Source organism: Cololabis saira, chromosome 22, assembly GCF_033807715.1.
Source record: "Cololabis saira isolate AMF1-May2022 chromosome 22, fColSai1.1, whole genome shotgun sequence".
Classification (NCBI taxonomy): domain Eukaryota; kingdom Metazoa; phylum Chordata; class Actinopteri; order Beloniformes; family Belonidae; genus Cololabis; species Cololabis saira.
The window spans coordinates 17,053,508-17,070,130 of record NC_084608.1 but is presented as its reverse complement, the minus strand read 5'-3'; the positions used below and the strand labels follow the sequence as shown (position 1 = coordinate 17,070,130).

The 16,623-nt window shown below is 39.3% G+C and overlaps 1 protein-coding gene across 1 annotated transcript in view; it reads left to right on the top strand.

The window, feature by feature from the left end:
- Positions 1 to 13,963, top strand: part of c22h8orf34 (chromosome 22 C8orf34 homolog) — a 79,884-nt gene extending 65,921 nt beyond the window's left edge. Inside the window, exons 12-15 of the mRNA XM_061713414.1 lie at positions 5,338 to 5,828; positions 8,788 to 8,884; positions 12,705 to 12,743; positions 13,502 to 13,963. Coding sequence (XP_061569398.1) covers positions 5,338 to 5,828; positions 8,788 to 8,884; positions 12,705 to 12,743; positions 13,502 to 13,509 — 635 coding nt within the window. The 3' untranslated portion in view covers positions 13,510 to 13,963. The remainder of the gene's footprint in view (positions 1 to 5,337; positions 5,829 to 8,787; positions 8,885 to 12,704; positions 12,744 to 13,501) is intronic.
- Positions 13,964 to 16,623: the final 2,660 nt, after the last annotated feature.

Genomic DNA, 16,623 nt, shown 5'->3' with positions numbered 1-16,623 from the left:
TTGAAACCCATTGAACTTATAGTGGCTGCGATCTTCACATTTTGTTTGAACATAAGCACCAAAAATACACTCGTTGAATACACAGCAAAAAGTTTTGATAGAATCGATTCAACACTTATTTCCACTTTTTCCACCTATAGCAGCTACGTATGTGTCCCATGTCATGAGGCTAAACCTTCCCTTTTCTTCACCAATTCACAACATCATCATCTCAAGGCACTTGACACATGAAATAAGTTTGTTACAGTCCAATTAAAGTACGGTGCGATTTAAACCAATTGTATTGCAACTCAGTCCAATCTGTTGTAATTCAGATAGAACCACACCATCCACCTCAGCCCTTGGAGGTCTGAAATGATGGGAAAGAGAGGCTAACAAATACAGAGAAAATAGCAGGGATATCTGCCTATGAGACACTAAAAAGAACCATATAAGTTGCGGTAATAATGAAATATGCGGACACGAAGAGTAAAGAGAACAGAATAAGGAAAGCGTCCAGTGCACCAGGACCGGTCCCAGCAGTCTTGATCTATAACAGCATAATTTAGGGGAAGGTTGGAAAAATCTGAGCCACCTGAGCCAGTCTGAACTGTAAGCGTAATTTCAAAGGAAAGTTTCAAATCTGATCTAAAAGGTTGAGAAAGTGTTGTATCCCAGACACTAACTAGGAGCTGGTTCCATGAGTGAGGAACCTGATAGCTGAAAGTTCTACCTCCCAATCTGCTGGAAACACTAGGAACCACAAGTATGCCTGCAGTCTTAAATCAATGTCTTAAATCAATGTGCTTTGTGAGGATAATATACAACTCAAGAGTTCTTTAGCTAAGGAGTAGCAACTCTGTTACTGTAAGGGCTTTATATGTAACAGGAAGAGTTTTAAACTATCCTGAATTTCACACAAAGCCATAGAAGGGAAACAAAGATTTGAGAAATATGATCTCTTCTGCTAATCTTCATCAGAACTTTCGCTGCAGCATTTTGGATCACCTGGAGGCCGTACAGAGGAAATTTTAGTAGGGCTACTTGCCATCAGTTAAGGAATTGCAGTACTTTAATCTTGAATATGGACTCGTTTATCTGCATCTTTTTGAAAGAAGGTTCTCCTCCATATTTTTCCAGTGTTACAAATGTCAAGATAATATTAGATGATAATTTGACTTAAAACCCACTGTTCTGGTAAATGTATAGATTTTTTTCATTTTGGTCTAGTGTTTTTTAAGAATATGGACATTTTAACTTAATTCCTCACAACATCACAGATACACCTCAGATCTTTTTAACCACTATTACTTTAAGTGTAGTGAGAAGTTTGAATTTGTTCCCCAAGTACAATAAATACAGTAAACTGTTCCATTTCAATACTTCAAGGGATCACTAGATACATTGAGACCACTTGAATTGTAAACATAGGGAACTATACAGGAGTGCATAGTATAACTAAATATAGAGAATATTTTGGTTAAAGTTCGTAAACTTTGCTACTATAAGCATATCAACATGACTTAAAGAACAATTACAAAGCACATCGGAAGTGGTGTATTATTTTCTGTAATGCAAAAATGTCATACATTCTGGATTCATTACAAATCAACTGAAATATTGCAATATTGCATATTATTTTAATATTTCTGATCATGGCTTACAGCTTAAGAAAACTCAAATATCCTATCTCAAAAAATGTAAATATTCTGGGAATCTTAATCTTAAACTGTAAGCCATAATCAGCAATATTAAAATAATAAAAGGCTTGCAATATTTCAGTTGATTTGTAATGAATCCAGAATGTATGACATTTTTGTTTTTTTAATTGCATTACAGATAATAAAGAACTTTATCACAATATTCTAATTTTCTGAGACAGTCCTGTATATAACCTGCCTGTGGAAGGCAAGAATATCTCCATTACACTTTTTGCAAGTAGAACTTCATCAATAACTTTTCACTTAAACTCTTCAGTACAACAAAAGTGTTATCTTCTGTATGAAGACTGAACATTTGTTCCTTATTTCATATGGGAATTTCTTTGAGATCCATAACATCTATAGTTAAATCCAGCCATATTTAGGCAATGGCAATTGTTTTCATGATTTTGCATTTATTCACCACCACAATGGATTTGAAATAAAACAATCATGCTCTAATCCAAGTGTACACTTTCAGCTTTAATTATACAGTTTTTAGAAAAATATTACAATATACCATTTTATGTAAAGTACCCTTTGTTTTTAGGACTCAAAAGAATCTGGAGGCAAAAGAAGTTAACTGGCCAGGACCTGCCCATTCTCTTGTTACTTCAAGACAAATTAAGCATATAAAAGGCCAGGAGTTGAGATCAGGAATTGGATTGGAATATGGCAACTGTTTAACTGGAGCTACCAATACCAGGTGCAAGAAGATCTCAATGTAAATGAAGGAGGCTGTAATGAGGCTGAGACAACATAAATCTGTCACAGACCCTTAGGTGTGGTCAAATCAACAGTTTGGTACTTTTCTGACATGAAAGAAAGTACAAGTGAGCTCAACAGCATCAAAAAGCCTGGAACACCATGGAAGACCACTACAAGAGATGATCGCATAGTCTTTTCCTTGATGAAGAAAATCTCCTTCACAACATCAACCGAAGTCAAGAAAACTGTGGAGAAGTTAGGCGTATTACTGTCAACATTTGCAATCAAGCAAATCTTTCATAAAAGTAAAATAAATTATTTTATAACAAGCTGCAAACCACTGGTAACATTCAAGAACACGAAAGACAGAATCAAGTTTTCCAAAGAACATCTAAAAAAGGCTGATAGAGATAAAATGGTACCAGAATGATGGGCAGAGAAAAGTACGGAGACGGAAAGAAACAGCTCATGATCCAAACCATACCATATTCTGCGTCAAAGAGGGTGGAGGCAGCGTTATGGTATGGGCATATATGGCTGCCAGTGTCAATCCTCAGTGGTGTTTATTGATGATGTGACTGCTGACAGATGTAGCAAGACACAATCTAAAGTGTGCAGGGCTTTACTTTGCTCACATTCAGTCAAATGCTATGTGACGCAGATGGATAATGAACCTGAACATGCAAAAAGCAACTCAAAACTCAGATTCGGTGTGATGGTCATGTTTGATGTCCAAGCGTCAGGTATTCAAAATTTACGTTATATTTATATTCATTTCACTTTGTGTAAATACTTATGAGCCAGTGAAAATGTAGGAACTTTGCTTAAAATATATCTGTAATTCCAAAATGACACGTGCCATATTAAAAAAAACAACCTTATAAATGAATGCTGAAAGTCTGCACTTTGATTAGATCTTGATCAATTTACTTACAATCCACTGTCAGATCAAATCAAATCAGCCTTTATTTTACCTAACATTTTTCCAAATGATTATGCCAAGCTTTTCATGCCTTTTTAGATAAAAACTTGAATAGTACTGAGTTGTGCTTCAACACTACTTTAAGTTACATTGTGTTGAGAAGGTCTTTTTCTGCCCATTTTTGTACTTTTCCTTCCTTTCTCTCCAAGGTCAACAGTTGGTGTTTTAATTTTCTCAGCCTACCGGTATTTTGCATAGCCTGGACGCAAATGATATGTCATTAGCAAGCTTGTTTATTTTCAGAGGAGGGACCCAATAAGAACTGCACGAGTTCTGAATGGCTTTATAGCGTGCCGTGGCTGTGTTCTCTCTCACCACATGCAACTGCTTCTTGATCAAAGACTTTTATAGATCTGATCTGTTTCTATTTCTTCTTGTCTCTTTCTCTGTCTCATGTTCTGATTTCTTTTGCCCCGTCTTATTATTTAGGTTTTGGACCAAAACTAGCCAAAGTTTATACCATATGTATTTTGGGTCTTAAGTCTTTGATCACCAGGAGTTATCATTCTGTATCAATGGGATCACTTATAGTATTTATGTTTATCCGGGTCAAATCATTTACACAATTTCAAAATAAAGCTGCTTCTGATAGGTTACTCTTTAATGGCCGTGTATCAGGAGAGCTGGTTTATAGTGAAATCATCAGTGCAGTGATTATTTATAGGAGGGGGGAAGATTTCCAGGACGTAAAACATGTGGTGTTACCATTAGAATAGTAAATATCTTGAGCCTGAAACATCAACTTTACGGGAACAGATCGCTAATGAACATATCCTGTTTACAGTACGATATGATAACAACTCATAGTGAGCATAGTGTGGGTGGGTAAGAATTCATGTTGGGAAATCATGTATGTGGTGCATCATTTTACACAATGTCATAGTTACTTCACTGCCATAATAGGCTGTTTTTTTCTTTTGCTCTCATGGCCAAATGCACTGTAAATACAGATCATTGACCACATGACAGAGCCCTTACGCAGCGTCTGCCCGCGACTGCATCCACTGGTTAGAGTCAGAGCCGGTAAAGCACAGTAACTTCAATCATGTATCAAATAAATACACGTTAAACAAAAAATAAATAAACACATGTATGCAAAATAGTGTAGAATAGATCTGTAAACAAACATCCAAATTCATGGCATTATTACAGACAATATCTCCTTCCAGAATAACTGGCTATTTGTCTGCAGACAGAGACATAGGGTTAATGTTGTTTAAAGGAAAACATTTTGTTTGTATAGGAGCAAAACACCACCTGTTCAGAAAATTGTGACATACTTGTCGTGCTTCCTTTTGACATTCATTCAACATCACAGATATAAAGTTTTCCAGAAATACGCGCTCCTGATGAGTCATTCCTGAAAGGACGCCTCTCAGATGATGACTCCCAGACTGGTTTGTTGAAAACAGATTGCCAAAATCTGAAATAAAAGCAGAAGACATGGGAAAAAATTACCCAGATGTTGATCGCAGGAGTTGGCAGTGTCACTTCTTTTACAAACAGATATGTTACTGAAACTACCAGGGAAGCAAACAAGCAAAAAAGTATTTTCGTCAAAACCAAGAGAAAGTTGTTTTTTTGAAAGAAAAAAAAAAGAAAAACAGGCTGTGCTTACTATATGTCATCTTGAGCGTCCTCCTAAAAGAGGAAACTGGACTCACTGCAGTTTACAGGGTTTATAAATATTGTCATCATTACCCAGAAGAAGGATTAAAGCAAACAGTCTCACCCACTTTAATGTTCAGTAAAATTTGTGAATCATCTGCAGTGGGATGCATACCAACTGTAGTTCACAGCCTGCAAATACTGATCAAAAACAGGCCCGGCATTATCTTGAAAGCTCATTTACCAAAAGTATCTCATACTCATTAAATTGTGGGAAAATTTTTTTTTTTTTTTAAAGAAAACATAGTATTCGGACTTGCACGTGTAAAATAACTTGGATTATCCTCCTCTCTTCAACAGAGGTTGAGAAGGACCTGGCCAAGCTGGCAGAAGTAGGGAAGATGACCACTCGGACCTCCAATAACCCGCACGGTAGTCTCCTCCACTCCCCCCTGCACCACAGAGCGCTGCCGGACACGCTTCCTCTCGCCAGCCTCGTCTCCAGGCCCCAGTCTCCCGCCGGCGGCCTCTCCGGCAAGCCCTGCGGCATCGGCCTCCCTCTGCTCAGCCCCAAGCCCAGCTCCACAAACCTGGGCTGGACTAAATCTCCCAGCAACCCGGGGAGCAGGACTCAAACCCCGAGAACGCCCAGCAGGCCGCTGACCCCGAATAGCTTGCTGACACGCTCCACTTATAACCCCGGATCTCATAAAGAGGTGACATTCAGGAGGTCACGGAGCCGCCCTGTGACGCCCACAAGTCAGCCAATACTTCCCCGACCGCTGCTCACCCCTCCAGGACTAAGCACCACAGACAGCCTCGGGGCCAGCCTTCGGGCGTATCTTTCTGAGGTAGGACACTTCATTCTAACTTTGTTTTCACTCTGTTCATAAGCTCGTTTAAGTAGCTATCCCTGCCGGGTTTAACCTAAAGCCATATAAAAGATAAGAGGGTAATCTTTGCCATTTCCACAGATGAAAATGTGGTTGCGTGCTTTTAAAACTTCTACACGAAAAAGCTCTGCGTAGGGATTTTCTTACTTCCAGCAAGTAAACAAGAAGTAAAACCACAAATTGATGCTTTTGCACTTAAGTTTCTGTATGTTTTGATAAACACTGAGCAGAGTCAGTCTGCTGTTTGTTCCTACTGCTTTTACCAGTGACAGTGAGCTCACCATCACCTGGGTGGAGCTCCCGTGTAAAAGTTACTGCCTGAGGCTGGAATAAACCAGCTCATCTCCTCAAGTCCCAGAAAAACAGCACACGAGCAGATTCAAACTTTTTGAACTCACAGTGTCTACACGCTTACAGTGAAATACTGGATATTAAGAATGCAAGTTCTGTTGAAAACAGACGAGAAAACCTCACTTTATGGACTTGTACAATTACTACCGCTTGCTGATAACGTTTTAGTTTGATAAGAGTGTCAGTCTAGAAAGTGAATCTGGGTGTAGAACATGAGAGGCTTGACGGAGAGCGATTGAGTCATGCACGTGTGGCCAACACACACACACACACACACATGCGTGCACACATGCTTCGTGTGGGGTTTTGCTTGGAGTCATGGAGGTCTGTACAGTAGGATGTCATTTCACTGTGGAAAAATGAGCCTGGCATTAAAGGGGTACTTGCAGTGGGATTTTCTTTCTTACATGCCTTTCATGATCTACTTAACAGCGGCGCTGTTAAATATGAGCCTTTTTTGAAGGCTTTTTTAATGGTGGGCAGGGGTTTTACAGTCTCTTTGTAATTTCTTTTTTTCTTTTTGACAGTTACGCCAGTTGACACCTAGTGACATTAACCAAAATACTACTCCAGTGCACCCAGTGTGCTTTTATTGGGGCCACCTGGTCCCTGGTTGAGGGACCGAAGCCTCAATGGGAGGCCCGGTTAGAGAGCGACAGGGAATCCTGAACTCTTTACAAAACTGGATGAAAAAGAAAAGAAAAACATAAGAATATTGGTTTTCCTCCATTATTCGTGTGGTTCAATTGAAAAGGGATATTGCAGTGCACAGTCACAAATTAGCTTTATATGTGGAACATTAGGATAAATCTTCTTAAACGTCTTATCTAAGGTCAGGTCACGACAAACAGTCAAAAAAAAAGTGTATACATGTTTTCATTTCTGAACCATTTTTGAAAGTTCAATCCCAGATATAAATTTGTGACCCTTTACTGGTTTTTTGTGGGGCGATTCAGGTCTCTGGTGCACCATTACACCTTTAAGTACCACTTAAGTACCATTCTGTTAAAATACATATACTTTATTATGCAGTCAGTCTCCCTTTTGCAATTAAAACAGCTTCCAGTCTTCTAAGAGGGTTGTCCAAGATATTTTGGAGCCTTTTTGTGGGAATTTACGCCCAATTTATTCTACAGAGCATTCACAAGGCTAGACACTGATGTTGGACACGAGGATCTGGCTCACAGTTTCCATTCCAGATTATCCCAGAGGTGCTGGATGGGGTTGAGGTGAGGGCTCTGTACTGGCCAGTCAAGCCCTTTCACACCGTTGTCGTCAAACCAGTCTTTGCTTTGCGTGATTGGGCGCAGTCATGTTGGAAAAGAAAAGGGTCTTCCACAAGCTGTCGTCACAAAGTTGGAAGCAAAGCACTGTCAAAATGTCTCAGTGCTGAAGCATTACAATGATCCTCCACTGGAGATGAGGAGCCTAGCCCAAACCCTGGTAAATAGCCGATATAAATACCAATATCCTTATTGTGCCAAACCCAGACTTGCCTATCTGACTTCCAAACAGAGAAGTGTGATTGATGGTGAATGGCACCCCAGCAGAATACCACAATGCGCTCTTCAGAATTTTGTATTACAAATATATTGGCAAGGGGAGACTCTATGACCAGGTTAGGGCTGGGCGATATGGACCAAAAGTCATATCTCGATATTTTCTAGCTAAATGGCGATACTCGATATATATCTCGATATTTTTTCTGTGCCTTAATTGGGGTTTCCCCCAAAGCATTATAGCATAGCATCTCTGTTAGCGTCATTTTTTTCTGAGGCAAACCCTTAAAAAAACAGTCAGTTTTAATACAAAGCCTCGTGCCAAATGTCACACAGGTTCCTTTATTAACAGAGGTCTGCACAATATCAAAATGTATAAAACAAATGAAATAAAAATAAACTGCCTGCATTTATAAAATAAAAATGCTTCTTGAATAAAATAAAACAAATATCCCTTTCCTGCATAACAATTAAATTAAAATACACTGTGCAATTAATACAATGTAGACAGTAACAGGCAGACTTTTCCACTGAGGTTGACAGTTGTGCAAATAACAAAACATTTGTGCAAATCTCAAATAAAACATTCAAGTCAATTTGTCACAAAATAAGCTATATCAAAATCATTAAAAAAAAAAAAGTTAAAAAAAAAAAAAAAAAAAATTAAAAAATCGATATAAACGATATTGTCTCGTACCATATCGCGTTTGAAAATATATCGATATATATTAAAATCTCGATATATCGCCCAGCCCTAGACCAGGTGCTTGATTATATACTTGTATACCTGCGACAACAGCTCTGACTGACAGACCAGAATTCATTAGTTAATGGTGTGACCAGATACTTGTTTTTTTTTTGTTTTTTTTTTCAAATTTAAAGCCAGGACTTCATTTTAAAGATTTGGGGACAAGAACATATTTACTGCCATGTTGTGTCAGGTTTAAAAAAAATACAAGGTTTGATAACTAAAGAGCCCAAATTGTAATAATGTCCTACTTTTACCTGTTCAATTCCTTCAACAGTTTTGTCTCCGGTCTTACAGTATGTCCCCCGTCCCATTTCAGGACGAGTTTTACCAGCAGTTGCAGGCCATCAGACAACCTTGGCATATTCCCAGTGACACAGACAGTGACATCCTGGAGCCTCCCGAACAGGATAAGAGTGAGTTCCACTATCTCCCTCTTCCTTCCTTCAGTTTCTTGTATCCTTTTTCAACTCTGCACTCTGCAGTATCATCGTTCATGTCCTTAACTCGGCTCCCGCTACTGGAGAACGCAATTATTCACAGCTTCGTTCACTTGTTGGTCGTTTGTCAAAGTCTCTCAGGCGAATCCACAGCTCACAAATCTAACCCCTTTAATGATTTTACCTTCCCGCAGTGTTTTTTTTCTCTTTGTAACATATGAGGTTTATTTGATTATGTCACTCCACCACAGTGAATTACCTCGGCATTAAAGTGGCAAAATAGAAGTGCTCCTTGTAAACTTTTTAGATGGAACAAAAGGGCTGAAAAAAATCCATATATCACTGTTAGGGTTTTAAGAGGGGAGAGAAGTGTCCAGTAAAATGTACTTTCCTGGCATCATGTGAAAGATAATTCTCCATCATGATCAGGTTGATAGACATGAACAACTCTTGTTGAATGTTATAAATCCAGTCGCTGTAGGAGTTTGGCCGTGATACAGGAGGATTACAGTATTACACCAGCTTCAGACGTGACAGAATTAGATCAGACCTCCTTGAACGTTCAGGTCCATAAATCAAATGAATACATGTGGCAGTTTGGCCTAATTGTAACAGCCTGATCCACTGAAGAGCTGTGAGATTTATGCTGGTTAACATATAGCAAAACCTCTCTGATCCTTTGAGATGCTGTAAGAATTTACTGCTGTGGTCGTATTAAATGAAAAATGACTTATATAAACATTACATAATTCTGCAGGTCTGCCGTGTAGAAAATTTCTTGGTAAACTTCCACGGCAGAAAAGAACTCATGTCTGAAATTTAATAAAAGCAAATGCAAAATTAGATGGCATACTTTACTTTATATCTTGTTACACAGCCTTCAGCAATACTCACTTCCAACAAGTGATCACTTCAGTTCTCAATTAGATTTCTGCATCTGCCAACAGGTATTTTGGCCCAATCTTCCTGAGCACACTGCTCTGGCTGTCTCAGATTTGAAAGGCGCCTCACATTATTCAGAAATCTCCAAAGAGCATGAAGATCAGTGCTCAGGGAGCATCGGTTAATAATAATCCAGTGGGGTTTGTACCTGTTGTGACTCATTATCCTGTTGGAAGACCTGGATGGTCCAGGATGCCGTAATAGTCTTGTACCCTCTGCACAGATTTAAAGCCCTCCATACCAGACACGTCAGAGAAGCCCAAAAACATGACAGAGCCCCTATCAGTTCTCTTTCCCCCTGAAATGTGGTTTTCTTTTCTGTGGAGGCCTCATTTTCTGTCTGTGAACATGGAGTATACTTTGCTTGCCAACAAGTTCTACTTTTGTCTCATCCATGAAAATGTCATTCTTCCAAAAACTGTGGTTTCTCCACGTGCATTTTGGAAATTTGAGTTTTTTGACTTTGGTCTATGTTCAAGTTTTCTCTCTGAATAACTGATGAAAATATTAAAAAGACCCATGATACTGCAAACACGATTATAATGCAACGACTTATGATCACTTTTAGGAGTAGCAATATTTTTTTAGAACATTGTTGTAAAATTAACAATAAACCCCTCCTTTTTATACTTTTATTAGTTTGCTCTATCACATACCAAATGCATGCATTGCATAAGTGAGACAATTGCTTTCCATTTAACGACTTTTGAAGCGGAATGAAGCATCGTTTCAGTAAGGGCTAATTGACTCATGGGTGAAAAGTGTATTTTTAGAACATTGCTTCTAATATTCCTTTAAGGGTCACAACTATCTTAATGGCCTCCCTTAAAGACAGGCCCACGGGTGGCTACAACCAGCCAGGTTCATGTTTCTGTAAGCCAGAAAATACTCAGGAAATTACATGAAAATGAATGAAACAACAGTTGACGAGCATCAGTGAAGTATTCTGATTATTTCTAACATTTCTCTGTTTATAAACTAGCTAGTTCTTCCTGGGGAAATTACAATCCGATCAAAGAGCCTTTGACAGACCTTTCTGACTCACCAACATTATCATGTTTAGGTTGTGTCACTGTTTATGTCAAAGTCTTCGATTAGTTAATGAACGAACCCAACAAAGATGCATGAATTGTTTTCAAATGAACTTTATCCTGTTTTCACAGCAAACAAAGAATCTGCTACACAAACTGAAAATGAACTGCGTGCGGGATTAAAAGAGACAGCTTTCACTGACGCTGTGGAGCAAATATTCCAGTCAAATAAAAGATCAAACGGGCGAATGCTTGTCACATGGAAACATTAGCCCCCTGAAAAGTTTCTCTGGAGGGCCGTTACTTTGCGAAATGTGTATATTGCACAATAAATGGATAAGTTTCCCTAATAGCCCCTGGGGGCCTGCTCTAACCCCTTGGCAACGGTAATGGCATATTGAGGATGGATATGGAGCGCATATTGGGTTAGACGTGACTCAGAGAGTGGAGAGAGACAGAGACTGACAGAGGAAAAGAGACCCAACAGCCACAAGACGTGACAAAGCACCTTCTGGCGTGAGAGAAGGCCCACAGGACCTCTCACATTAAAAAAAGTCTGCTTTGCTAGTTTTTATGCGAGTGCTCAGGAGCAGCAGGACAGATGGAGGAAGGGGGGGGAAATGTAGTCTTATCTGCTTTGAATCAAAGCAACTCATTCATCCTCTTACATGTGCCGCCACTGATGGAGTGCTTGCCTAAAGAGTTGCTTTAACTGCTCAAAATCAACACCGAACTAAAGAAAAAATGTAATTTGCGCAATGATGATAGAGCCGGTCTCCATAGGGTGCTTTCTCTCCATGAATAAAGCTTCCACATTGGTGCCATCAACTCTGCACAGAATCTCAACAGATGTGTCTGAATTGAGAGCTTAATAATAGGGGAAAATCCATAGCTATTTCCTGTTATTCTATAAACTTCCACTATTTGTCGACCGCACATTCCACATTGAGATGAATGTTTGTCCTTTTTCTCACTTGCTGTGTCTCAGATCTCTGACGCGGTGTTTATGGGGTTCCCAAGTGGGTTGTGCTATTCATATACCAATAATCACAAGGACCTGTGGTTTGTTTGTTTATCTCGCAATGAGGACTTCAAGTGCTTTCCTAATTATGAAACGCTTGAGATTCAGAATCTAGGCTCCAATCTAATCAGTCCCCCATTTCTAAGGCATATGTAGCGATATTGGGGTGATGAACTTAACTTAACCCCAAGACTGTGGAGTCCACACAGATGGAAGCTGGGGAGGATGTGGGAGTTGAAGTGCAGCAAAATCATGTCATTGTGAAAGAAAATAATCTGTTGAAGCTCCCGTTTGCTGTTTTAAAACTTTTGTTATCATTTAATCAGTCCTGCATCTCTTAAAGTGGCAGGTATGCAACCTGAAAACTGGCTATGACAGTTTGACAGTTTTGAACCTTTGAAAATCAAGACAAACCTAATATGAAACCCTTTCAAAGCAGCACTGAAAAAACCACGACTCAGGGTTTAGACACGGTTACACATAAAACAGAATAAGTAACTTCTTTTCCAGTCAAAGTTATGTTGTTTTTTTTACTTACTGAGAGCAGCATGAGAACGTTGACACCACTTTCAATCCTTTTCTGTTATCTTTGTGCAAAAGTGAAGCATAAATGGATTGCTAGTGATTGACATCATCCCTGTTTTCACTTTATGTAAAAGCTAACCAGCTGCCGATCAGTTGTAATAAAGATGCCGTTTATCTTGTCACATAAAGCAAACATGAAATGCTTCAAAACATTTTCTCTGTATTTTATGACACAATTTCCTTTTCCTTCCTTCTTTCTTTCTTTTTTTTTTAATAGGCGGTTCACAAGATGCCAGTAAGAGATCTGTGTTTTCAGGTGAGAATCTCATCAGAATCGCTTTCTCATGTGTCGTATCATTGGAAAGCAAATACTCAGTGCTCTTATTCTAAGTAACAGACTCAAACTGAGAGAGCCTCAATGTCTGTCAGTGACCTCATTTGTTGAGCCACAACATGTTACCCAAATAACCACCAATGGTGACTTACTGTGGAAGCCTCCACCTTCATTTATGGTCCATTCAATTACAGTCACAGGGTAAATGGAGGGCACGGTGGCTGTGAAATGTGATTGGCTGAGGCTGCGTGTGTGTGGAGAGGGGAAACTGTTGCCCTGTTCCATTAAGTCACTTGGGTTCTGAGTTTACACGCAGCAGACAGCGTCAACTCGCAGCATCAACATTTAGGAGAAGGAGAAAGTCTGTTTGGTTTGAGGTTGTCTGCAGTTCTCCTTCTTGTGGCTCCCGAGGTGCCCACAGTTCCCAGTGACGGCGTGCCAGTCTGGAGGGAGATCTGAGAGCCGGCTGCTGCTTGGCTATCAGAGGCCAGAGCATCACCATGGCAACCAAACTCAAACCTCACTGCTGTCCCAAAACTCTCTCATATTGTGAAATATGGTGATTGGAACCTCCGCCGGGCAACTCTAGGCCTCATTTTCCACCTCGTGTTTGTGTATGACATGTTCAAATATTAAATGGCTGTTTCATGGTAATTGCCTCAGTTATTATTCCCATTAGCGGTTAAATGTGTCTGATTTTGGTTTCTAGGAGACTGATGTTTTTGTCTTTCTTTTCACAGGCCTATAGTGATGAAGACCAGAGACACTGATCCAATTAAACTATTATGCAAACCACTGGACATTTTCAGTATGTACACAGAGACAATTATTTTTTATAAACCATATGAATGAAAAAAAAAAAAAGATTGTATACTTTTTCACAGATATTTCATAGAATTGTACTGTAACTCTATGATAAAATGAGAAGATTATTATTTGAGAATGTGGAATATGCCATCTATTTTTGTTTGCTCCAAAGCATGCTATTGAACTTCTACATGGAGTCTTACAAGACAGATGCATTTTACTGGTGACAGACTCGTTTTTTAGGCCTAGTGGATATTCACATTGTGAGGACAACACACCGATATTGACAAAGTGATTATTGACACGCACTGTTGAAAAGTTGGTGTTTATCCGATAGCAAATAGGCAAGTTGTAGAGAGAATACATGGAATGCTGTTTTTGTTCATTAAAATAATTTGGTGGGCTTGGTGGTTTTGTTTTTCATCCTAATGAACAGTTACATTCTGATTGTTCTTCATTCTGTGTTCAAAGACTTCTATGTTTTAAAATGCGAATGCAAAAAGAGGACTTCCACACCAGATTGAAAACTATTTCTCAAAAGCTTGGGACACTGGAACCGACAGATAAAATACAATGGATTTAACTGAGCTAACAAATGCATATAGTGATACATTTTATTCTTAACTGAAGCTAACCTTGAAATACGGTGCTCCATATGGGACGGTCCCTTGTGAATTATGTTCTCTCATGTGGTTGGTACCACTGGGACCTGGCCCAGGAGCATAATCATTGTGAGAAAACTACAATGGGGACAACATGGAGCCATATTTTGAATCAAACCAGAATCCTTTCCTAATCCTAGCCAAGTGGTTTTGGTTCCTAAATGTAATCTTTTAGCTTTACCCCTGTAACCTAAGTAAGAATAAGTGCAGAACAAAGTTTAATGAAAAGAAAACAAGAAACAAATGTATAAGCTCATCACATTGAGAACGATGGTACCAAGATGAGCTATTTAGTGATTCTCCAGAAAAATTATGTTTTTTCAGTGTTTTTTTTCTTCTTCTTTCATGTCTGAGTTTTGTTTTCACTATGACACAACCTTTCATTGCTTTTTTCTCTTCTCAGTGTCTGGTCATATTAGTTTGAGGTTAACTTTTTATGAAAAAAATTGTATCTTTATTCACAGTTTTCAAACAGGTTTTCAAATTCTTTTTCTTCGACAGTCTTAAGTCATTTTTAAAAACGACCAAAGCCGTTGCACCAGTTCCACATACATGATTCATCAAACCTTTGTTTCTTGCTCACACTGAGGTGTTGACAGACACACAGAGATCTGTTCTGGCTGTGACTACACTGCTCCAGTGTGTTTGCCTGGGCGCACGTCGGTTAAACTGTGGTTGTCTGAGGGTTACACGGGCGACGTCAGCTCCAGAGACGCACACATCATGGACACAGTCTGATCCCCGCGCTCATACCCGGCTGACTTTTGTGGTCAGGCATTCCCAGCCATGCCAGCTTTTTCAGACCGTTCCTTGGGATGTGGTCAACAAACTACTCAGATCTCCAGTCAGATTTAACAAAGGCTCATTCCTGTAAAAGGATGTGTGAGAGGACTAATCACTTAAAACCTCGTCCTGTAAAACATAGAATGTGGATTAATGCCCCATGTATTTGAGCACACTGAGTTCTCATTAGAAAGGGATGTGGTTGTGGAAGAATTTCAGGACATGGCATAATTAAGTTGCAATGGAGCTTTGATATAATCTTTATAACACTATAAACAATATTTTCCTGTCAGAAAAGGGAAATATTTCGCATTGAATTTACAAGTCTCATGTTCCTTCTTTCACTGAGCTGGAAAGGATTGCGCAGTGTGATTGCCATGTGTCCTTGTTCCACAGATCAGCAGCATGTTAACTCTGTTTTACAATCAGTATTTGCTCTGAATTCACATGTCTCCACCAGTCTTTCATTTGTTATGTCATCTGAATATAAAAGCATCAAACGTTCTGGAGTAAGACAAGACAGTCTGAGAGAAGAAAACTTCAATTACTGCCACAGATGTCACACAAAAGCAGTAATCCCAAGCTTTTCCATGTCTTCTTGTTTCTCTAGATGTCGTCATATGTCACAGTTTATTTAGATGAGGCGGTGTGACAGACACATGTGTCTTCCTTGTACGGTTTTGTATTTCGGACTGCAGTTACAGAACACGGCTATGATTATCTCAAAAATGACTGTTTAGTTTTGTCCTGAATGTATATGACAGTTTAGTTACATTAATACCATCTCTCTGGAGAATGACCTTTCAGTATCTTCTTAAAGTGCACGCACTTTGCTGGCTTCTCACCATGCCCATTCAAACCGAGTGCGAGGGCCACCCAGGAAGCGGAGCAGACATCACTGTACTTACTGGGAGATCTGGACCACCGTCAATGGTCAGCAGACTGACCCAGGTCTTGACTTACAACTGAACAGACTGGGATTTATCCTAATGTACAGCACAAATAAATCCATGGTGGATGGGAGGAAGGCTTTGAGGGAATGGAAATGTATGTTCAGTTCAGTTTTGTAGCTTGATGTTCCAACATGGTCAGGATGTTCTAAGTGGGAAAAGTAGCTGTCTATGGAAGAAAAGACACCGTGGAAAAATGTGCTTCTAGCTGTGATACTGTTGCTTCTGGGTAATGATTGAGCCCAAAGGCTGGGATATTGGGATGGAAGTCAAATGTTCTAATTTCTTTAAAAGGAACCCTGGCTATTAAGACATGTAGGTCTTAAAAGATAAATGTTGGTATCAATTATAACAACGTGATATAAAAAACCTTGTTGATGTCTTCGTTTTTATAAAATTTGAAAATATAATTTAACTCGTAGGTCGCCATTGTTGTTTATATTCTGGGTAGTGACGTCAGACGGTGGCTCCTGCTAGCCCCCGAACACTGTTTTGACACCCAGAAACAGATCAAAACACAGCTAAACAGGTGACGGCGCACCTACAAAAAAGTTAAAAAAAAAAAAAAAAAAGTACCGCACCATAAAGCATGAACTATAAAAACACCATAAAACTCAGATAGACTAACAGACCACACGTTTCAACTAGCAGATAGCCGAT